This window comes from Heptranchias perlo, chromosome 1, assembly GCF_035084215.1.
Source record: "Heptranchias perlo isolate sHepPer1 chromosome 1, sHepPer1.hap1, whole genome shotgun sequence".
In the NCBI taxonomy this organism is placed as follows: domain Eukaryota; kingdom Metazoa; phylum Chordata; class Chondrichthyes; order Hexanchiformes; family Hexanchidae; genus Heptranchias; species Heptranchias perlo.
In genome coordinates this window covers 122,200,660-122,224,996 of record NC_090325.1, presented here as the reverse complement: position 1 = coordinate 122,224,996, position 24,337 = coordinate 122,200,660, and the positions used below count along the sequence as shown (strand labels likewise).

The following is a 24,337-nucleotide window of genomic DNA, read 5'->3' as shown; positions in this document are numbered from 1 at the left end:
GAATGGGCACTTGGAGAAAATGCTGCAGGGCATAGAACTATATCCCCCGGCATGAAACAGTGCCTGCAGGAGAAGGGAAAGAATATTGGAGAGAAAAGAGACACAACTGGCCAAGTTTGCCCCTTGACCCTGATTTTGTAACAAAAACCCCTTTCCCCTCTACCACCACAAGTGCTGGTGAACCAGCACCATAAGTACACAAGACAACACTGGGACAAATGGCAAATTTAACCAGTTACGTCTCTTTCTTTTTTCTCCGGTTTCCTTATGTTCCTATATGCTCAACACTGAAGAGGATAGTCTTTCCGTTCATCCACTGTCAAATTCTGTTTCTATCTGTCTGCAGTGGTTTGATCACCATTTGTCTTTCAGATGGTCTGTTAACATAGAGAACATTATTCTTGATGAACAATTCTGAGTAAAACAAGGAACAGAATGGGACCACCCACTCTTCACTGCATAATCGCTGAGGGTCAGACAGTATGAAAATTAGAAGCAAACATGTGTGAAATCCTTTTGACTCCTAACAAAGGCATTAACCCACGTATTTGACAAGTTAATCCCTTTGTTAAAATGGCAAAGGAATGTTGTTGATATTCACTAGTAATATCATACAGCTTGATTTCAACTTCCTTGTTTGATCACAAGGGGTTGAAACCCTGATGTGCAATATTAGTAATGGGTGTGTATGAAATTCCTTTGTCCACTATTGTAATGAAGACATTAACTCATTTATTTTAAACTAGGTTAAAGCTTTCATTAAAATAGTATACAGAGGAATTTCATATGAATGCATTCATTACTAATACAAGACCACAACTATACTCCAAAAGTGTCATCCAGTGCCTGTGTTCTGAAGCAGTCACTTTTCAAACTCATAGGGGCCCGATATTAGGAGGGAGGCGGGTTGGCAGCTGGGGGTCAACTGGACGCGTGGGTAACACGCCCAGTGAATTCGGGGTGCTCTGCATGCAATCGCAGCCTAATTGAAGGTACTTATGCGTGCTTCCGGTTTCCCGTTCCAGACCGGCGCAGCGGGCGCACTGCGCACCCGCATCACAGGCTGTCAGCAGGAGGAGCCCTATTTAAAGGGGCAGTCCTCCAATGCTCCTCCTGCTGCAAACAACCAAATTTGAAGCATGGAGCAGGCTAGAGGCAAGGCTGCTCCAAGGTTCACTGACTCCTCACTCCAGGTGCTGCTCGATAGGGTGAGGAGGAGGGGGGAAATTCTGTTCCCATCGGATGGGAGGAGGTGGCCTCCCTCCGCCACCAAGAAGGCCTGGCTGGAGGTGGCCAAGAAGGTCACCAGCAGCGGCAATGTGTGCAGAACCTGGGTCCAGTGCAGGAAGCGCTTTAATGGCCTAACCAGGTTTGCCAAAGTGAGTATACTTACGCATTCTCCCACACTCCGTCTTCCACATCACCTCCACCACCACACAACTCCTTCTGCACTGCCACCACAACGCTCTCGCATCACTCCTCACATCCACTCAAGCATCATCCTTACCTTGCCTGCACTTACTCACCACCCCAGTTCCCATTCGAACACTACCATGCAACCCAATCCTCATACAATCTCATGGCTATGTCTCACATGCACCCTCCCATGCATCTCCCTCAAACTCACCCACACCCACACCAATGCATGCAGTGGGTCACCATGCAACCATCACTCAATCATGCCTCTGTGTTTTGCCTTGATAGAAGAGATGCCAGAATGCCTGGGAGAGGGCAATGACTGGAGGGGGCCTGCCACACTTGATGATCTTATCAGATGCGGAGCAGCATTGGAAGTAAGCTGGACGTTGGAGTGCCTGTCCGTGGCGGACGCCAAGACTGAGAGTGCACAAGCGGCTAGTGACAGAAATCTAACACTCAGCACTCATGATAGCGAATGATCTTAGCATCACTTGGCATCTGCAGCACCTCAACATCTGTCCACATGCTTAATATTGCTTTCTGTTCTCTTGCAGGGCCACCTGCGACCGCCGTGACACATGGCTGCAACACGTCCATTTCAACTGGGAGTGTTTCCCCCAGTATGGGAAACACGCTCAGTTGACCTGAAAATCCCACCCCTCATAAAATATCCTCCAAATTAGGTTTCCTAACAACCTGAAGTATCAAATTAATTGCCTTAAGTGGAATCCCGCCGGCTTTAATTGCCGGTGGGAGTCCCGCATGCGGGGGCTGCGCGCGCATCTAAGCGCGTCACTGGGGAACTCGGAAGTGGGCGGGTTGGAGCCGGGCTCTGGACCCGCCCCGGGAATCCCCAATTTTCGGAGCCCCCCGCCATGAACACACCCGCTCGGCCATCCTAAAATCAACCCCCTATTGGCAGTACTGGATTACACTGAATATATATGAACCTGGTGAAATATGTGAATGTGCTGTGTTAAACATGCTTACACTAAAGATGCAACAACCCTTCCAAATAAACACACAAAAAGTCAGGTAAACTCTCTCCTTCCCATTAGTTATAAGATATTAAACAGTCACAATATGTTACAAAGCATTCATTATAAATACATACAATTTATTAGGATGACAATAGGTTGATTCAAAAATATTACTGGAGCAATGGTTATTCTAAAGCAGTGGAAACTGAGAAACATTTTCATGCAACAAGTGGCTACCTGAATAATAAATGCTGTTCAGTGCCCATATTAAACACTAACGTAAATTTCCCAGTTGACGTATTTGGAAATGTAAGAAAAAACTTTTCTTGGATATATACATATATAAACAAATTGAAAGTGGAAGTTCAAAATGATATAGAATTACTGAGGATTAAAATTTCAAAACACATGGCTACTTGAGCAAAATTCCCATCCAGATTGCAAGTTCAGTCTGAATGTGCAAATTTCCCTTTAATTTTATACCCCTCGTGTCAGATCTCCCTTATGGACTTCTCACCTGGATAGTTACCCAGCTCAGATGGGAAATCATTTTTAGTGATAAGCCAAGAATATTTTTTGGTAATTAATTTTTACTCCATATTATTACACGGAAATAACAGAGGGCCAAAGAATAACAGTTGTGGGCCCACTCACTGGTTTTGGATGTCTAGATCTACTCCTGACCTCTGCCACTGATAGTTCAAACCAGTTTTTAGATCACTTACACAAAGTCATCTTCATATGGCTACCTTATTTTTAATATCCCAGCAAGTCTGGCATCTCACATACAATTTAAAATGTAAAGTATTTAACATCTGAGACATGCATCTTAGCACAAATAAGAAATCAGCTTCTGAACAAGAACTTGTATTTATATAAGCACATTCTCATACCCCTCAAAAGATCCCAAAGCATTTCACATCGAATGAAGTTAAATTGTAAAACAATTGTTGTGGGTAAATGTGGCAGCCATTTTGTACACAGCCAAGTCCTCCAAACAGCAGTGAGATGAATGACCAATTAATTTGTTTTTGCTGGTGTTGGTTGAGGGAGGAATATTGGCCAGGACACTGGGAAGAATTTTCAAAAATGACATGGGATCTTTAACCACCAGAACAGGCAATCAGGGCCTCTGTTTAATGCCTCATCCCAAGAATGTCACCGACAACAATGCAGCACTCCCTCACTATTACACTGAAGGGTCAGGCTAGATTATGCGCTGAAGCCCTGGGATGGAGCACAAAAACAACAACAACTACTTGCATTTATATAGCGCCTTTAACATAGTAAAACGTTCCAAGGCGCTTCACAGGAGCGTAATCAGACAAAAATTGACTCCGAGTCAAGGAAGGAAACATTAGGGCAGGTTACCAAAAGTTTGGTCAAAGAGGTAGGTTTTAAGAAGGATCTTAAAGGAGGAGAGAGAGAGGTGGAGAGGAGGAGAGGTTTAGGGAGGGAATTCAAGAGCTTAGGGTCTAGACAGCTAAAGGCATGGCTGCCAACACAAACCCACAAACTTTGAATTCAGAGAAACAAGTGTAACAAACTGAGCCAAATCAACAAAAATAAAAACAAGAATGCAATGGTCAAGTTACAATATTTTCTAATACACAAGGATGCCGATTTCTATCACCCGATCATTGGTGGCCGTGCCTTCAGCTGTCTTAACTGCTTAACTAGGCAAAGGCCTAGTGTTGTTTCAAGGCATTGATAAATATTCATAGCAATCATTTTTATTCCAAAAGTTGTTATTTCTGATGTATTTTTGCTGAGGTAATACCTGCAATTAAATGTGGAAAAAAAAGATTAGGATTAGTTTAAACAATTTTCAAAATCAGTCTTTTAGCATTTGATTGCGGGTCTTCCAGTAAGAGTTAAACATAAATATATACAGACATACCAAGACAATGATTATTGTTCAAGTCAAACTATAAAGAGAAATCTCAAGAATGAAAATTTTGCATGAATTATACAAAGTACTGAGCCAAAAGGACAAGTCGATTGATATGTGGAATTGGATTTACGCCCCTACAACTTAATCCCAAAAATAGCGAGAAGTTTATTTAAAATGCTTCAGTACTGGACTGGTCCCTTTCTTACCTTTTGACCTGCATTTTTGACCATTTTGCTGACCACCTGGTGAAAGCTGGTTGGAGTATGGGAGGTACCATGGATACTCTGGCTGCAAATTACACATATATTATAATTATATTATATTAAAGAATAATTATATGTATATTAAAATTGAACAAGATCACTGTAAATTTATTGGTTGGCTGATGAAAATGTAGTGACAAGAGATCCTTGCATTCTTTAGTACTGATATCAGAGGAATAGCTCAGACGTTAATGGCAGGTTATGCAATGATTTTTTAAAAAAAATTTAAATACATTTCCTCCACAAATATGAAACATAATCTTGTTGGATTATACAGGAATTACAAATGCATTGAAAAAAGTGTACCTAGTATGAAAGACAAATTCAAAATCTATTTTGAACTCAGAACAGAGTGAGAAATGGCAGAAAGGAGAGTGTGATTAAAGGAATACTCCAGGATAAGACCTAATAACAGCCTGATCCTCGAGCATTCTTCTGAAAGTACAGACCCTAGAATTTAAAATTTAAAATTCAAAGCCACCTTTCGTTAGGTTTTCCATTTTTGGTTTTCAGAGAGTCTTCAGGGGTGAAATGGGTCGTGGGCAGTCGTGCAAAGCTGGTAATAGTGAATTGTACAAGCAATTTAACCTTCTTCCTGACCTTATTTGCTGCCTGAGGGTAAGGGACACAGCAATCACCTTGTCAGCAACCTTAAACCAGGCACAGTGGGAAAAGAGAATCGGGCAGGGTGTAAAATGAGCTGTTGATTCGCTATCACCTGTTTTGCATAACCACCCCCAAGACCAGTCTCACTGCCAACATCCCTGATTTCAGGTTTATTGACATGATCATTCTGCCATGTGATATCACATGTGTTTTCTGCAGAGGTGGGGGCAACCTTGCAGGACCTATGGTAACTTCTATTAATCAACATTAGAAATGCAAAACTGACTTTGAGAGCTACTTAACTAGTATAAATTACACCCGACGACAATAAACCAACTGGAGAAAATACAATTTCTGGGCTACTATGTCTCAACCATGTACTTGCTTCATAGACTGGTCTCTGTCTGAATTTGTGGTTCTTTATAGTTTAGTGGTTGCTCGCACCATGAAGACCAGCCACAATGGGGGAGAAATTCACCTTGAACAGTAACGCAGAATGGGTGATAGCGAATCGATCGCCCGATTTACACCCCATCTGTTCTACACCCAGCCTGGTCTATACCCAGCCTGTTCTACACCCAGCCTGTTCTACACCCAGCCTGTTCTACACCCCGCCTGTTCTACACCCAGCCCGTTCTACACCCAGCCTGTTCTACACCCCGCCTGTTCTACACCCAGCCTGTTCTACACCCAGCCTGTTCTACACCCAGCCTGTTCTACACCCAGCCTGTTCTACACCCAGCCTGGTCTACACCCAGCCTGGTCTATACCCAGCCTGTTCTACACCCAGCCTGTTCTACACCCAGCCTGTTCTACACCCAGCCTGGTCTACACCCAGCCTGGTCTACACCCAGCCTGTTCTACACCCAGCCTGTTCTACACCCAGCCTGGTCTACACCCAGCCTGTTCTACACCCAGCCTGGTCTACACCCAGCCTGTTCTACACCCAGCCTGTTCTACACCCAGCCTGTTCTACACCCCGCCTGTTCTACACCCAGCCTGTTCTACGCCCAGCCCGTTCTACACCCAGCCTGTTCTACACCCAGGGTGTTCTACACCCAGCCTGTTCTACACCCCGCCTGTTCTACACCCAGTCTGTTCTACACCCAGCCTGTTCTACACCCAGCCCGTTCTACACCCAGCCTGTTCTACACCCAGCCTGTTCTACACCCAGCCTGTTCTACACCCAGCCTGTTCTACACCCAGCCTGTTCTACACCCCGCCTGTTCTACACCCCGCCTGTTCTACACCCCGCCTGTTCTACACCCAGCCTGTTCTACACCCAGCCTGTTCTACACCCAGCCCGTTCTACACCCAGCCCGCTCTACGCCCAGCCTGTTCTACACCCCGCCTGTTCTACGCCCAGCCTGTTCTACACCCCGCCCAATTTTCTTTTCTATCGGATGGGGTGTAAATCGGGCGGCAGATTCGCTTTCGCCCATTTTGCGTTACCTCCAAGGGTGAATTTCTCCCCCACTGTGCCTGGTTTACGGTTGCTGATGGGTTGATTGCTGTGTCCTTTACCCCCAAACTACAAATAAGGTCAGGATGATGTTTAAATTGCTTGTACAAAAGTATAAAGATAAGTTAACATTAACATGCAAACAAAGGATCAACAAACAGATATGCATTATGAGATCATCATTGGTAACCTGCTTGTAGTTCAAATGATCCCTGACACTGTAGATATGTTCTGACAGTTGAAATGGATATAAAAATGGGGCAAATAATGCAGACCCGCACATATGTGCACCTGTCAGCCTTGGTTCAGTGTTAGCACCCATGCCTCTGAGTCACAAGGTCATGGGTTCAAGCCCCTCTCCAGGATTTGAGCGCATAATCTCTGCTGACACTTCAGTACAGTACTGAGGGAGTGCTGTATGGTTGGTGGTGGATGAGACGTTAAGCCGAGGCCCTGTCTGCCCTCTCAGGAGGACATAAAAGATCCTACGGCACTATTTGAAGAGCAGGGGACTTCTCCAGGTGTCCTAACCAGTATTTATCCCTCAACTAACCCCACCAAAACAGTTTAATTGCTTATTTATCTCTCATCTATAGGGAGCAAAACTCACCCTGGCTGAAATTGTAAATTCAGTTTACACAGAGATAAAAATTGAGTCTTCTGGAATTAAAAACTAGAAAACTCATTCTTGTTCTTTCAAGAGAGAAAATAAATGAAATCCGGTCACATTCACAAATAACAAGTTGTTTGATTTTTAGTTATTGCAGTTATGCATTATCAGTTATACTTAGGGAAAGACAATTTATGTGAGGAGGAAGAGAGGAGAGAGTTAGAGAGAGAAAAAGAGAGAGAAGAAGGAGGACTTTTTATTCAAAATACTCGCCTTTGTCTACATAAAACCAAATTAGTATGCAGTGTATTTTCCTGAGGGTGGGTTGTTCTGCATCGGCTCCCAGACTGATTCCCCATTAAAATCAGATGAGGCCGCTCACAGACACGAGTGGATCCTCTCTTCATTGATGTTACAAGGGCAGCATGGAGGAATGAGACCTGGCATGGAGGGTCTCTACTAAAGTGGGAAATTTGAAAGGAATATATGTATATAAAAAGAGAGAGAGAGAGAGACCTGGGTAGGGGTACTTTGAACAAAAAGTACTTTGCTTCCCTTACACCTTACTTTCCCTTTAGGGATGAGATACAAGTTACAATTTCTCTCTGTGTATTTTTAGGATTTCATTGTGTGGCACAAACCAAACTATTACTTACCATGGGGTGATGATAACCTCTACTTTCTGATTGTGTTGTCAGCAATGGTGGGCCTGGATAGTGGATGGGGATCCCATAGGGATGTCCATAATTAACATACGGTGCACAGGGTGCATACACCAGAGGTGGGCAAGGGGTGGCAGGTGACTGTGGAAAGCCCGTAGCCTGAGAGCAAGATACAAAAAGTCACATGATTTACTTTGGAACTGTCTGAGCAGGTTAATAGAAATTTTATACCATTGACATGAGCTGTGCCTTCACGTTCCTATTTTTAGAAACAGAAAGTAGCACTAACCTTTTTATCTTCTAATAGCATCACAGCTCCTCTGGCTGCACTGCGGCTGGGGGCATATTTTATAGTCAGTAAAGTATTGAACTGGTCTCGCCTAAGTTAATCGCCACCAATTCAAAACCCATACAGAGGGTGCATTTGCACATTAATTTAAACTCTAAATTAGAAGGGATCTGTCTTGGGGCCTCAATTATTCACAATATTTATTAATGACTTAGACGAAGGCATTGCTATTTCCACTGAAGTAAATTACAAAGGTGCCGCTTATAACACATTAAGCACGTCGGCTATTTCTGGCAATTCAATAAGCTTTTCACACCTTGTTAAAGTGCGCTTAAGTATGGTTAACTATTCACCCGAGGGGTGGAGTGCCTCGGTACTACAGTGCCACTCTTTGTATCCGGGAGTGTAGTGAAACAGTGGCTGAGTGAGGGGATTACATGTATTTACCAGCCATCACTCAGGCTGCAAGGTTTCATTGTCTTTCAAAGCTCTGTGTCCCTCCTCCATGAACAAGGTAGAGCTGGAAGCCAAACTGGCTACAGACACGTTTTTTATTTGACATTTCGCACTTTTACCATCCATTGCTTATAGCGGTCAAATCGCGTTAACACCACTGTGCAAGCTATAGGCAGTGACGACTATCAGTATTGTCTCCGGAACTGTACTAACCCTGGGTAGTCTGTCAAGGATTTTCAAAAAGGAACAATGTAATAGCAAGAAGGAAATGGTGAGCTTTGGCCAGAGACACTTCACTACACTCCCTGGAGTAAATTTCAAATTTGTGCGATAGTGTAAAATGGGTGATAGCGAATTGATAGCCCGTTTTACATCTGTCATGAAGTCAAAGGAAATAAAAATCGGGAAAGATGTACAACAGGCAGCCAGTTTGCTATCAACCGTTGTACACTATTGCACAAAGTCAAAATCTACCCCCTTTAGTTTCAGTAATTCAATTATTCACAGCTGTGACTTAGAAATGGGAATTAAATTTCAATATCACTAGGCTCAACAGCTCCCAGTCAACCACCCAGTTAACAGATACCTGAATAAAATAGAAAGTTAAAGGAAGTTTGTTCTATGCTGTTCAAATTCAAATGACTTTTAGCACAATAAAAACTTTGAACTTCACTTCTGAAACTTATCATTTATGCAAACTTTGTTTGAAAATCTAGAAGACACATACCTGTTGTGGGTTCATTTATTGAAAAATTGAATGTCATTGTTTTAAATTCCAATCTGACTCACACTTCACTGATGTAAACACTGTTTGTCAGTGCCTTTTTGGGTAATTTATGACAAGAGCAGATAAAGTCTGAGAAGTGTGTGGGAGGTTTTAATGAAGATGGCTGCCACATGGTCCAGAGCTCATTTGTTTAAAATGGCTTCTTGATTACAAAGCATGTTCCTATGCTGCCTGCAAATGTCTCTGTAATGGACGACACTCAGCCATCAGTGACAATAATTGCATCAGGCTCTGTTCTGGCTGAACCGGCCTAGTTACTTTATCTGCTCTGGAGAAATTAATAAAGGTCACTGATGAATTCTAAATCTCTTAAAAATGGCTAATGGTACACTATTCTTTATTACCATCCTGTAGAACTTTGAGGTGTGCAAATGGTGTTACTGTCAAGATTACCAGAGATATACAGAAATATTTTCTTATGAAACGTGTAGATGAATAATACTCATCTACGCAGACCGAGAAACAGCTTTCCTCAAATGTTCTTCCTGTTTCTTAAAGACAGTGATTCATGCTGGGATTCAGTTCCACAGCATTTGTAACCCTCCAGAACCTCACCCAAGAAGTTAATTATCATTTAAAAGCCTAGCCAGAGAGTTGGCAGGCTATTCAAACATGGAATGGCATCACAACTGACCAGGTATCTACACTCTCTCACTCACTCAACACAGGGCTCGCTTTGACAGCAATTCGGAGTTGGAATGCACATTGATTTTATTTCTCACTAGTTTTAGGGTTATTGAGGCTAATTGTAACACCCAACAGTTACCCTAACTCTGATCAGCTAACTCAGCGTAGACCAGAGAAATGTGGGAACCTACTGGTCTGTAGGGTTCAGCCCCAGGACAGTTTGCTTCTAAAAGAACATTAAATGATGGGAAGAGAACTGAAACGTTTAAATCCAGAGTGACCTGAAGTAAGTTATAAAAACATACAGGGGATTTTAACTAGCCCTGGTTTTCCATCCCGTCGCTACCTTCACACCGCTGGTTTAATAGGTGGCTGAGGCGCTCACCTGACTGAAGTGGGAGCCTCATGAGTACATTTAAATCAGGGTCCTATTATGTAGGACCCCAGAGCCATTTTAATGGCCCACGGGATGGGGCCTCTGCCATAGATGCTCCAATCTGTAGAACCTGTCGGCCAAGAAGCGAAGTGGCCACAAAGATAGGTTCTCATGTGTGCCCTACAAAAATAATCTTGACCACTGCTGCCCCGAGCTTACCTCTTCCCCCCCACCCCCAAAACTGTGAATTCTCCCCCCCCCCCCCGAGTTATCTTTTTGCCAGCCAGGTGGCCTCTGGGCTGCCTGATATGATATTGCGCCAGCCGGAATCTGGAGAGTTGTTTGGAGTGGGCAGCTCCCTGGCTCTATTTAAATGAGGCCCGGCCTCTAAAATGGTCTAGGCCTCCCGCTGCCCCTCACGAGCGGTCGACCCATGTGCCCTGCCAGTCGTCCACCCAAATGATAAAATACACTCTCTTACGATAGCAGCAGGATATCCAAATCTCTCAAAGCCTAGTAATCAAATAGATATCAGGTGGCTCAAGTGAACTAAATTGGTCTACAATCCCTAGTGTGGTATATTTGGTGTGAAGGAGGAGGAACAATCAATTTCCTCCTGTGGAGAGTTTGCAGAGGAGGCAGATTTGAGTTTTGTACTTCAGAATCCCAAAATCTCAATCCGAGTAAAATAGGAATTATGAGATACAAAAATATTGTTTGTTCTTTTCCATCTGCATCTCTGGCCCCAAATTTTGCCATAATTTAAGAAATAAGGAAAATAACAAACTCCAAAAGAGAATCTGTATGTGTTGGACCTAGATCAGTATGGAGTCTGGTGGTGATGTTTCTATTGAGTCCCATTACTTGGTAAAGCAATATATATATTTTATATACTTAGTGCTTCATATGAGTGAGAATGTAAGAAAACTGTAAGGCCTCTAGTTTTAACAGATCCATTTTACTTACACCATTAATGCTGAGATATTTCTGCCCCTCTATAGTGTTATCCAGCTTTCTCTCAACCAAAAGAAAATGTCAACAGAAATTGGGAATTACCAGCCCACTCTACTGAGGTACAAGATCACAATCTTGAGGCAGGAGAGCAACAGATTACAATCTTAAGTGGGTGACTCTTGCAAAACGTGAAGGTGTCAGTAGAGTAGTTTAATGGCTCAGTTATGTGGTGTTGATGAACTATTATCTTTTGCATCACACGAATGCTAAATGATTCTACTAATAGCAAAGACAGCAAGGCCATTCGGCCTTACAGTGCTGATGCTGCACATTAGCTACAGTTATACTGTAGCTGGTGCAGAACAGGGTATTAAAAAATCTTACAGTAATCCATTGTTCTGTCTGCAAATTTTTAATGTTAGAAGAGAAGTAATTGGAGAGTCAGCACAATTCTAACTTTACAAATTTCATCATCAAGCACAGACCATAGCATCTGTTGTGTGCATGCTTGGGTTCTGCCTTTTCTCATTTGTGAGGTATAACAATGGCTGCCCACTTTCACCACTCTCAGAAAACACTGCAGTTATTCACCATAGCATTAAATTGTTTGGATGGCAAAATCCTTTCATGTGTGAGGAAATTTGTAAGATTTCTACAAAGGTTTCAGATCGCAAAAGCTGGGATTTCTCCCCTCTCCTTCCAAAGCAGTGATAGACAAATTCCTGTCCAACATAAGCCACAAATATTGTGGCAGGTATTTGCCCTTTTACAGACATTACCATCTTTATATATGTATAATTGATTTGCCAAGAAGTGATTACACTCAGATCAAGATTTCTATAAACTACTGATAAGGTCAGCCATTCGCGAATCCTTATACCACACTTCATAGTATCATAGTAGGTACAGCACAAGAAGAGGCCATTCAGCCCATCATGCCTGTGCCAGCTCTTTGAAAGAGCTATCCAATTAGTCCCATTTCCCTGCTCTTTCCCCATTGCCCTGTAAATTTTTTCCCTTCAAGTATTTATCCAATTCCCTTTTGAAAGTTAGTATTGAATCTGCTTCCACCACCCTTTCAGGCAGTGCATTCCAGACCATAACAACTCGCTGCATAAAAAATGTTTCCTCATGTCGCCTCTGGCTCTTTTGCCGATCACCTCAAATCTGTGTCTTCTAGATACCGACCTATCTGCCACAGGAAACAGTTTCTTCTTGTTTATTCTGTCAAAACTGTTGATGATTTTAAACACCTCTATCAAATCCCCCCTTAACTGTCTCTGTTCTGAGCAGAACAACCCCAGCTTCTCCAGTCTCTCCACTGGAGTCCCTCATTCCTGGCATCATTCTAGTAAATCTCTTTTGCACCCTCTCTAAAAGCCTTGACATCTTTCCTAAAGTGTGGTGCCCAGAATTGAACACAATACTCCAGCTGAGGCCTGACCAGTGTTTTATAAAGGTATAGCATAACTTACTTGCTTTTTTACTTTGCCTCTATTAATAAAGCCCAGGATCCCATATGCTTCTTTAACAGCCTTCTCAATTTGTCCTGCCACCTTCAAAGATTTGTGTATGATTACCCCCAGGTTTCTCTGTTCCTGCACCCCATTTAATATTGTACCATTTAGTTTATATTGCCTCTTCTCATTGTTGTTGCCAAAATGCATCACTTCACACTACTCTGCATTAAATTTCATCTGCCATGTGTCTGCCCATTTCACCAGTGTCCTCCTGAAGTCTGTTACTATCCTCCACATTGTTTACTACATTTCTGAGTTTTGTGTCATCTGCAAACTTTGAAATTATACCCTCGAGACCCAAGTCTAGATCATTAATATATCAAAAATAGCAGTGGTCCTAATACTGACCCCTGGGGAACATCACTGTGCACTTCCCATACACTCTGAAAAACAACCATTCACCATTACTCTCTGCTTTCTGTCCTCTAGCCAATTTTGATTCCACGTTGCCACTGTCCCTTTAATCCAAGGGTGTAAGATTCTCAAAATTCACAGATCCCCCAAAACTCGGAGCAAAACCCTAAAGAAAAGGACTTTGGACTCTTTTCTAACCATTTCAGGGTGATGAAATGTATTGGACCTAACAGAGGGTGATTCAAGGTCAAAAACCAAGATTTGGTATTCTAAAAAAAAGGCATGTTTGGGCTTGTGAAGGAAAAGGCTCCAACAGGAGTTGGGATCAACCTCTGTAATAGACGGTTTGAGTATTGGAGTTAATCAAACTGTCTGGGGAACTGTGTGACCTCACTCAGCCCCTATCAGACATTTACATTCAGACAATAGACCCACGGAAGAGCAGTCCCCACCCAAATTACAGGACCCATCCAAAACATGCATAAAACAAATCCAATCACCCCACTCCATAGAAATCTCAGGCCCAGTCAGGAAACTCGAAACCTGAGCACAACGACCACAATCAAGCAAGAGCTCAACAACTCATGAAACCATCCTGAAACCACTTCACACATTCGCAAACAAGTTACTATTAACGAGCCCGCCAAAATCTTACAATAAACTGGGTCAGATTTGGCATGCAGATAAGGAGGCTTCAATTAGTAAAATTGAAGGCCCGTTTTCTCAAGAAGGCAGTTCAGCCAGGAGTTCGACAGCTCGGAAGATGACAGTTCACCAAGACGGGAGGGCAACAGAAAGAAGTTCAACAGAGAAGGTCAGCAGCTCTAGAAGCAGGCCGACACACAAGAAGAAACCAGAGCACAGCTCCAGTGACCATCAGACACCTCGCGGCAACAAGGGCCTTACGAAACAACCAACCGAATATTATCACCAACCAACCGGGTAATATTGGGCAACTGCGACCAAAGAAAACCAACTCGGGAGAAAACCGAAGATCTGCAAAGTTTCCACTCTACAATCTATTCCTGACTTACCCCTGGGTAAGTTTTCTACTCAAAAGACTCTAAATCCTATCCCTTTACAAAGAAAAGTGGGTACTCACCCGATAGATCCAATAAGCACCCTACCTGATCAGTGGACTCGCGAAGACTGACTAGCTACGCAGTTGGAGTCCTCTACCGCGTCCGGGGTACGGCAGACACCAACCAACACATACAGCGAACCCCGAAATCGCAAACCAGCTCACCTGTCAAGGATTCGTTTGGTGAACATAATCCCTGGTCCTTTAGAGCCCAACTTAGCTAGTAAAGTGGGATTGGGAGGGGTGAGGTATCTTTCTACTGCAATTTCCCTCGTGTGTATTGAAGTGTTCCCCATTTTATTAGAGTGTTGAGATTGTTGTGTTGTATTTTCTCTCTTGAATAAAGATCAAAGTTTCTTGCACCAAAACCGGTTGTCTGCTGCACTTTTGTCACAACCCCCAAATAAGTCCAAGGTCTAGAACCAAGGGAGTGGGAGTGATTTGAACCGCTCAGAAGTCAGAGGTGAAGCTGACACACACCACCACCCCCTACAAGGGCTTTAATTTTGCTAACAAGTCTTTTATGTGGTACTTATCAAATGTCTTTTGAAAGTCCATATACACATCATCAGTCACATTACCCTCATCAACCCTCTCTGTTACTTCATCAAAGAACTCAATCAAGTTAGTCATTCATTTAGTCATTCCGTCTGATAGTGCCTACGTCCCCACAAACATAACAAAGTACATAACGAAAATAAAAGATACTGAAGTAAAAATGAGAATAGAAAAATTTGTTGGTGTCTCTACATGAAATTTGACAGCAAGGAAAGCATTAAAAATCTGATACTTGAGAATGTATACAACAAGAGTGAATGAGGTACAATAGGGTACATTGACATTTATGCTAGAATCAGGGTTACTGAGAGTGTACTCCATTCCTCACAGTCAGTTTGCAAAGTTAATCTTCAGTTCAGTTCTCAAACTGAAGTTTTCAGACCAAAATGAGTAATGCCAGACAGATTATTACACCAGTGTTCAAAAGATTTGCAGTCTTCAATATATATGCTTTTAAATTTTACTGCCAACATCTTGTGATTCCATGCTTCAATTTTCAGTAGACTGGTCCACTAATATAATAGTTGAAATTAAGACTTAGTTAGAAAAGCACAGTAACTGGTTAAACTTCAACTATTTTATATCTCAATGCTACCCCCAACTGATGCAAGTGTAACTAAAACAAAATCATGAGGTAAAAGGATACCAACTGAGCCCTTGCAAGATAGGCATCCAATCTTGCTGAAATCTAGCTTTCAGGCAGCTAGAATAAATAAGTGTAACAGAGAGTCAACCTTATTGAAGATAATCCTTCAACTTCATTCTACAGTGGTGTAGTGGTTATGTTACTGGACTAATAGTCCAGAGAACATGAATTTATAATCCCACCACAGCAGTTTGAGGATTTATGTTCAGTTTCAAAAAAATCAGGAAATAAAAAAACTGGTATCAGTAGAAGTGACCATGATAAGCACTTCCAAATCATAATAAGTTTAGAGTAGGAGTGAAGCAATTAGTGCCTATAGTTTATGCATTCAAAATGAAATAGAGGCTTTATAGAGAGAACGAAAAATAAAGAGAAAGAAATAAAGTGGCAGTGCCTAGTGCTCTCCCTTACATTTTTAGGTCATTTCTGCCATTCTTTACTCTAGATTTTTTGTTCGTGTCTTAGATCACTCTCCGAGTTGAGTTCCAATTTTCTGTGCCTTCGGGACTGTCGTCTCTAGCCTCACTATCTAGCTAAAACGTTCAGTAACATGCCGAGCACATCAAAAGAAAATCCTGGTCTGCCAGTCATTTTTTAACCTGCTGGAATTATTCTTATACCACCACAAGATCTATCTCCAGTCCTCAATATGCAATAGAACGTCACATCAGAGCTTGTTCTAGTTTTAAAATATTAACACATTTATTTAGTAAAAAAGAAACAAGCAAATATGTAAATGTCATATATATTTACAGATATGTCCTGTCCACAAAAAGCAGGACAAATCCAATCCAGCCAATTACCATCCCATCAGTCTACTCTCAATCATCAGCAAAGTGATGGAAGGTGTCGTCGACAGTGCTATCAAGCGACACTTACTCATCAATAACCTGCTCACCGATGCTCAGTTTGGGTTCCGCCAGGACCACTTGGCTCCAGACCTCATTACAGCGTTGGTCCAAACATGGACAAAAGAGCTGAATTTCAGAGGTGAGGTGAGAGCTACTGCCCTTGACATCAAGGCAGCATTTGACCGAGTGTGGCACCAAGGAGCCCTAGTAAAATTGTAGTCAATGGGAATCAGGGGGAAAACTCTCCAGTGGCTGGAGTCATATCTAGCACAAAGGAAGATGGTAGTGGTTGTTGGAGGCCAATCATCTCAGCCCCAGGACATTGCTGCAGGAGTTCCTCAGGGCAGTGTCCTAGGCCCAACCATCTTCAGCTGCTTCATCAATGACCTTCCCTCCATTATAAGGTCAGAAATGGGATGTTCGCTGATGATTGCACAGTGTTCAGTTCCATTCGCAACCCCTCAGATAATGAAGCAGTCCGTGTCCGCATGCAGCAAGACCTGGACAACATCCATGCTTGGGCTGATAAGTGGCAAGTAACATTCATGCCAGACAAGTGCCAGGCAATGACCATCTCCACCAAGAGAGAGTCTAAACGCCTCCCCTTGACATTCAACGGCATTACCATCACCGAATTCCCCACCATCAACATCCTGGGGGTCACCATTGAACAGAAACTTAACTGGGCCAGCCACATAAATAATGTGGCTACAAGAGCAGGTTAGACGCTGGGTATTCTGCGGCGAGTAACTCGCCTCCTGACTCCCCAAAGCCTTTCCACTATCTACAAGGCACAAGTCAGGAGTGTGATGAAATACACTCCACTTGCTTGGATGAGTGCAGCTCCAAAAACACACAAGAAGCTCGACACCATCCAGGACAATGTAGCCTGCTTGATTGGCACCCCACCCACCGCCATAAACATTCACTCCCTTCACCATCGGCGCACCGTGGCTGCAGTGTGTACCATCCACAGGATGCACTGCAGCAACTCGCGAAGGCTTCTTCGACAGCACCTCCAAAACCCGCGACCTCTACCAGCTAGACAGACAAATGCAGCAGGCACATGGGAACAACACCACCTGCACGTTCCCCTCCAAGTCACACACCATCCTGACTTGGAAATATTTTGCCGTTTCTTCATCGTCGCTGGGTCAAAATCCTGGAACTCCCTACTTAACAGCACTGTGGGAGAACCTTCACCACAAGGACTGCAGTGGTTCAAGAAGGCGGCTCACCACCACCTTCTCAATGGCAATTAGGGATGGGCAAAAAATGCTGACCTTGCCAGCAACACCCACATCCCATGAACAAATAAAAAAAAATCCTACCATCTATCTTCTTGGAGGGGAAATGGCAAAAGTTTTCAAATCAAAATGCTATCCTGTATCTCTATGAACAACAGTTGTACACACAGCTCACCTCCTTGTCGCCATATCAGCTTGCCCAAATGAAGATCTAATTTTTTCAATTCAATTACATTCAGACTACTGTTATCTATTTCTTCTTTTTTATGGTTCTCAACCTGTTGCCAAGGCTCATTAGAAATTCATAACGGACAGCCTCATTCAAAAATAACAGGCTATCATATTCATAACTGAACTGATCAAAAAGTCTTTATATATTTGAAAATAGTGAGTTAGATTTTGTCTAAAGCCTGTGACCAGGGAGACTACAACAACAAATATCACAACACATGAAAAAATATAGTTTGAGGCTGCAGGCGTTTTGTTTGAAACCTCATCTGCCTGATTTATAGGGACAGCTACCAGACCAAAACAAAACAAACAGAACTGCTTCATATTTGTTGCACTCCTTATATCCATTTCTTCCAGACAACTTGCTCCAAGGTGACATCAGATGCAAGGTAAACTAACATTATTTGGATTTATGTGATGCTCAGATATGACATTTGTACTCAGGGTCAGTTTAAAAGTCAGTGCCCTATACCCAATTCCACATTTTTTTGAAAGCAGACAATGGTTAGCAGCACATACAGTTTGATGTTAAATAAAAATCCATTTAACAAAATCTTAATTTACACTTATTTTATTGGGCCAGAAATTGCTCCTGAAATGACGGAGGAGCTCAACAGCGCTCTCCGTTTTTAATGGCGAAATGGAGGAGCAAGTTCCCGCGTTTGCACATGCACACTAAAACGCGGAAATCATGAACTTTCTCCTTTTGGTTCACCAGTGATTTGGCAGCTTCGAATTAAAAGGCCATCGCACGCTGCAATCAGAGAAATCATTGAAAAATCACCAACTTGCTTATCTGTCCAGCTGGAAAGTTACTAATTATGCCACCAAACAGGTACGTTTAAAAATACCAGGTCTAAATTAAGTTTTAAAAGCGCAGTTAATCTTAATGACTGCCAAACTAAAAATTAAATTTTAAAAATGTGGAGTCTCATATTACTCCTTATTTTAATAGGTTTCGGTCATTTTAAAAAAAATTCCCTTCTGTCTCTTTAATTTAGTTCAATTATTTCTTTGATTTTTATAAAAAATTATTTACAATGACATCCATAATGCTAACTTTAAATGAACAAAGTCTGCTTGCCTGTTTGAGCAATGCAGCCTGAATCTGTGGACGTGACTTCTCTTCCTGACAGATTTTGTGGCCGTGTCTCCTATTCTCACAGACTGTTCCATGCACATCAACTCATGCTGCACAGAGGCTGGGTTGATAGCACACAATTATTTTAAAGTTCAAAATCAAGCAATTCGACACCTCAGAGCCCGCAGTAAGTATTTTCATTACTTTAATTAGCAGGAGCTGCGGTGAGCGCTGCCACGCCACTCTGTGCGATTTCTGGCCCATTAAGTGCCACTTAAATTAGTTTCTGCAGAGGCTTCACATAATAGCATCGTCGCTGGGTCAAAATCCTGGAACTCGCTACCGAACAGTACTGTGGGAGAACCTTTACTACAAGGACTGCAGCGGTTCAAGAAGGCGGCTCACCACCACCTTCTCAAGGGCAATTAGGGATGGGCAATAAATGCTGGCCTTGCCAGCGACACCCACATCCCATGAACAAATAAAAAAAATACATATTTTATAGTACATTCCCATACCTGTTTTTTCAGTTTCTTCCCCAGTAAGTCCTGATCTTTCCTTTCCTTTATAAAGTCTTCCTCATAAGCCTCAAGCTGTGAAAAAAATAAGTAAAAATTCCCTTAGCTGGCGATTGGTCACATGATCAAACAAATAATATGTAAGTAAATGGAACATGAAACAGTCACTTATTAAAGTAGAAGATGACAAATTAAATGTAGAAAGGCAGTTACTATGGTAATACCCGAGTGTTCAGTAAAGTAAGCTTTGATTGCAGTTGCTCAATGTTTTTCTTCAATTCTTCTTTCTCTTCATTCATTCTTTCCCGGTCACACCTTTCTTTCTGAAAGTCTTCTTCAAATATCTGCACCTTTAACAGAACCCCAAATATATTAAGAATCCTTGGATATAATTTGGCTCTACCTAATCTGGTCAACATACTTGATTGCACACAGAACAAATAATGCTAAGCTTCTGCAGTAATGTATCCCTGAACACATACCACTTGTGAAGAAGCTAGAAGATAGAGGAGAGGATTAATTAGAGGCTCCAATTGGGACCACTACTGTTTATATGGTATGAGCTAAAAATCCAAACAGGGTTCAGGCTCGTGAACGCAGTGGGGCAATCTCCACAGACGGCCAAGGAAGTTTTACACATCTCCTTTCTTTCTTATCACAACCTTACCAAATAAATAGAAATCTCAAAAATTAAAGACAATCATAATCATGGGTCAGTGATTTCCAACCACTGTCCACCAACTTAATAAAAACGACATTATCCACATACAGAAGAAAACAAACCAGAAACTTGTCGTTTTCTGCATGTACAACAACTACAATATAGTAAAACATCCCAAGGCGCTTCAAACATTATCAAACAAAATTTGACACCAAGCCACATAAGGGGACATTAGGACACGTGACCAAAAGCTTGGTCAAAGAGGTAGGTTTAAGGAGCATCTTAAAGGTGGAGAGGTATCGGGAATGAATTCCAGAGCTTAGGGCCCAGGCAGCTGAAAGCACGGCCTCCAAAGGTGGAACGATGAAAATTGGGAATGCACAAGAATTGGAGGACCGCAGGGAACTCAGAAGGTTGTAGGACTGGAGGAGGTTGCAAGGATACGGAGGGGTGAGGCCATGGAGGGATTTGAAAACAACTTTGCAGTCATCTGTGCAGGGCACGAAGTTATTATTTCTTGCAAAATGTTCAATGCATTGTATATTACCTGCTGTTTTAGGACCTCAATTTGTGTCGTCAGTTCCTCAGGATGAGATTTTCTCATGATATCTTCACTATCAAAATTGTGAGAGGAGCAAGAAATATTCTGCTTTCTTAAAGCATCAGACAGAGCCTGTAACAAAATTAATTTGAAAGACTTGAGACTAACAATCTTTATCCACTGAGTCACAAGGGGTTACACTAAGCTTTCTTCAAAATGCATGTGAGTAAACATGGGTCTAGACCTAAATCCTACGACTATGTGGTACAGCGCATTGGAGCTTCAGTGAGCTGAGCTACTGTGTCACCCTCTGGAGTCTTTACTTAGAGATTTCAATACTGTTTTGTTTCAAGATTACTTCTGCCTAACATTTGTGAGGTATAACTCTACAGTATGGTTTAGAAAGAAGAAATTTACATAGACTACTGGTGAAATCCCCAGCCAAATAGCAGTCACATTAGCAATACCGGTAAAAACTACCACTGAGAGCCATTTCAAAACTCAATGATATTCACCAACATTCAAACCCAATTTGGGTTCTTGAACAAAAACAGAAAATGTTAAAGATTCAGAGCAGGTCTGCCAGCATTTGAAAAGAAAGAAAAATGGTTCAATGTCTGAAACGTTAGCATCTGACAAAAGGGGTAAAAAAAGAAAAGATAAGTTAATATTTTGGGTGTACACCCTTCGTCTAATGAAGGGTCTATACTTGAACATTAACTTATCTTTTCTCTTCAGATGCTGACAGACCTCCACTATTTCCAAAACTTTTGTTTTTATTTCATCCTGTTCTTTATCATCTCAAGTTTCTTGGAACGTTTCACCTTAGTAATTTATTTGCATTGGCAACAAGGTTTAAGATCCTGGTTGTGGTTACATTTATAAAGTTTGTTTAATTTACTAATACGCAAGAACAGTTCAATGAAAAAACAAAATACCCACTGTGGCTCATTCTGGAATTATCACAGAACAATCTACTTTTGATCTGTTAAAGCAGGAAAGCAACTCTCACTGCGACACTTAAAAAGTCAAGGACTTGCACCTAAATATGTTCCATGTATTCAGCACTTCAATAATAAATCTTCCAAAAAGTACTTAAGGTCTCCTCTGCGGATTCCTGTGTTGTGTGAAACAGCAGGAGACTGATACTTGAATATCAACTGGTGGACATAATCCAGTAATACACAGCACATCTGTTTCCTAGCTTTGGAATTGGTGCATTAAGTCAGTTAGCAAACTGATTGGAAATTTTTTTTTAATTCTCTTTTTCCATATGTTTTTTTATATTTAAAAAAAAACTGCTCTCACTTGGACTTTTAAGTGTTCTTGTTAAGTGGCATAGTCATAATTTTTCCTCCCCCAAATATTTGTTTTGTCAGTTCCATAGGACTCCCCTGCCATACACTATTCCCCAGATCAAAAGGGCAGAGCAGTGAACTGTTCCCAGAGCCTTGCCGGCATGAAGGGACTGTGAAAAAAAAAAGAGTTTCCTTGTCCCTCTTCTCCCATTTAAGGAAAAATGTCTCCACTTCGGCCTTTCCCTAAAGGGCCTGGGGGAAATCAGGAACTCAAATTGGCACAGCAAGGGGGAAAGAGAGAAAACATATTACTTACACGCGCACACACACGCGTGCGGCCTCGCCCTTCATATTCCAGTCCATCCGTGCACTAATGGACTGTACCACTAGACCAGCCATTTAAAGCCTGCTCTCATCTTGGAAAGCAACATGATCACCACAGATTGGATTCAGCTCCAATACTTTATTTGAATACCCAAGACTCTCATACTTCACATACCATAAGACAATATGCAGTACAGCACTGGACAGCAGTTAACCAGATGTTTTGTGTTGACTAAAAGGCCCATTATATATTTGATCTTTTTAAAGTTTAACTAGTGGCAATTTACAATTTAAAAATTATATAATTTTGAGGACCATTAGCGAGGTCATCTGAACCTTTATTATGTTGTCTACTTGAAAACAAATGGGCAAAACTCACACAAATAAGTTTTACTAACAGTGAGTGAGAGGTGGTGCCCCTGTACCTTTAGGAGAGAAGAGAAAACTGGATTTTAAAAAAATCTTGCAGAGGACTTAGTGATCATGGGCATGTGAAACAGGTTTACTGAAGAGAGACTGATTCATTTGTGGAACTATCTACTGCACTGGTCTACAGATGAACATGTAGATAAGAACAAAGTAATTACTATACAGACCTTATTCAGACGAGCAATTTCATGTTCATAATATCCTTTTTGTTTGGTTATCGAAGTATGATATTCTTTCAAATGCTTGTTCTGTTCTTCAGCCTCATACAACTTTGCATTTAGTGTCTGCTTTTCTTCCTTTTTTTTCAAAAAAAAGGGAAAAAACAACATAAGTAATAGGAAGACCAGACTTGAGAGGAACAGATTCAATCAATGTAAAGTTACAGTTGATGGGATGAACATAGTTTTAACTGTGTAACTGCTGCAGCTTTTGAGTCAAATAAAGTCCTAGGTTTTCTATTTTCAAACCATTATTGGTGAAGACATACTTCTGCCGTTTCAAGTTTTGCTTTGGCAAGCAGTAGCTTCTTATCGAAATCCCTCTGCTTCTGGTCCAGTTCTTTCTCCAGGTCACTCAGGGACTGCTGGTAAGTGGTGAGCTTTTCCCTCAGCTGCAGAACATGAAAGCCAATGAAGGATCCATTATATAGTGGGATGTTATGGATGATTCAAGGAGAAGCACAATTAAAACAATCATCTGTTAGGTAGCAGAAATATGGGGGGCTTATTATTAAAGAATCAAAAATCCAAGTGGGCAAAGCAGGTTACGTGTGTGTGTATATGGGATGGATACACATTCATCCACACACAAATACACAAACAGCATACAGTTCTGAGAATATTTAACACATTTTTAAATTATCTTTTTTAAAGTTTGTTTTTTCTTCTCTCTGCCTTTCTATGTTCCAAGCACCAAACCTCAACCCCAACCAAGAAGGTGTATAAAGAACTTGCTGCCAGGTCTGTGCATATGTAATTCTCTAACAACTCACTAGGGGGTGTGTGAGAACAGTTTAGGATCAAATTGAGATACATACAATTACACACTTCTCAAAGAGCATGTATGTTGAGACTATTATGGACTTAGCTGGGGAATTAACAGAATTCATTTTACAAAAGGGTGTTTACAAAAAAAGAAAAACAAAGCAGTTTTTTTTGGTTTAAACTAAAAATGTTGCACATTAATTAAGTTTCAATACTTTTTACAGTTTATATATTAGCAAGATTAAGTACATGTACCATCCACACACAAGGAAAACCACAAATGAACAAAAAAGAACCTAGATAAAATGTTGAGAAGATGCAGGTATCTGTTACCTTCTGCTCATACAGTGCCTTCATGTTCCTGAACTCTTGGTCCCACTGCTTGTTTATCTCCAGGAGCTATCATAACAATAAATTCATTGAGCCACATCAAACTAAATAGAAACATTGCTCCATACACAGACTAAAGGTTAGAGTTTTTAAACATTACAGATTGGAAAGAGCCACTCCACAAGTAAAATACAATGTTGGCACATATGGGAAATAGCATTAAAAAAAAAGGTTCCTGAGTTTCAGAGTTATGGAAGAACACAATTCCAGGACATGTAGCTGACATCATACCAATGAAA

General features: G+C 41.6%; 1 protein-coding gene across 6 annotated transcripts in view; it reads right to left on the bottom strand.

The window, feature by feature from the left end:
- Positions 1-2,450: 2,450 nt before the first annotated feature.
- LOC137342204 (TNFAIP3-interacting protein 1-like) overlaps positions 2,451-24,337 on the bottom strand; it is a 144,717-nt gene continuing 122,830 nt past the window's right edge. For all 6 annotated transcript variants that reach the window (XM_068006199.1, XM_068006015.1, XM_068006106.1 and 3 more), the window contains 9 exons: positions 24,042-24,107; positions 23,213-23,335; positions 22,893-23,021; positions 20,681-20,806; positions 19,697-19,822; positions 19,473-19,547; positions 7,891-8,055; positions 4,500-4,581; positions 2,451-4,179 (listed from right to left, as the gene is read on the bottom strand). In XM_068006199.1, the coding sequence (XP_067862300.1) occupies positions 4,148-4,179; positions 4,500-4,581; positions 7,891-8,055; positions 19,473-19,547; positions 19,697-19,822; positions 20,681-20,806; positions 22,893-23,021; positions 23,213-23,335; positions 24,042-24,107 (924 nt within the window). In that variant the 3' untranslated portion in view covers positions 2,451-4,147. The remainder of the gene's footprint in view (positions 4,180-4,499; positions 4,582-7,890; positions 8,056-19,472; positions 19,548-19,696; positions 19,823-20,680; positions 20,807-22,892; positions 23,022-23,212; positions 23,336-24,041; positions 24,108-24,337) is intronic.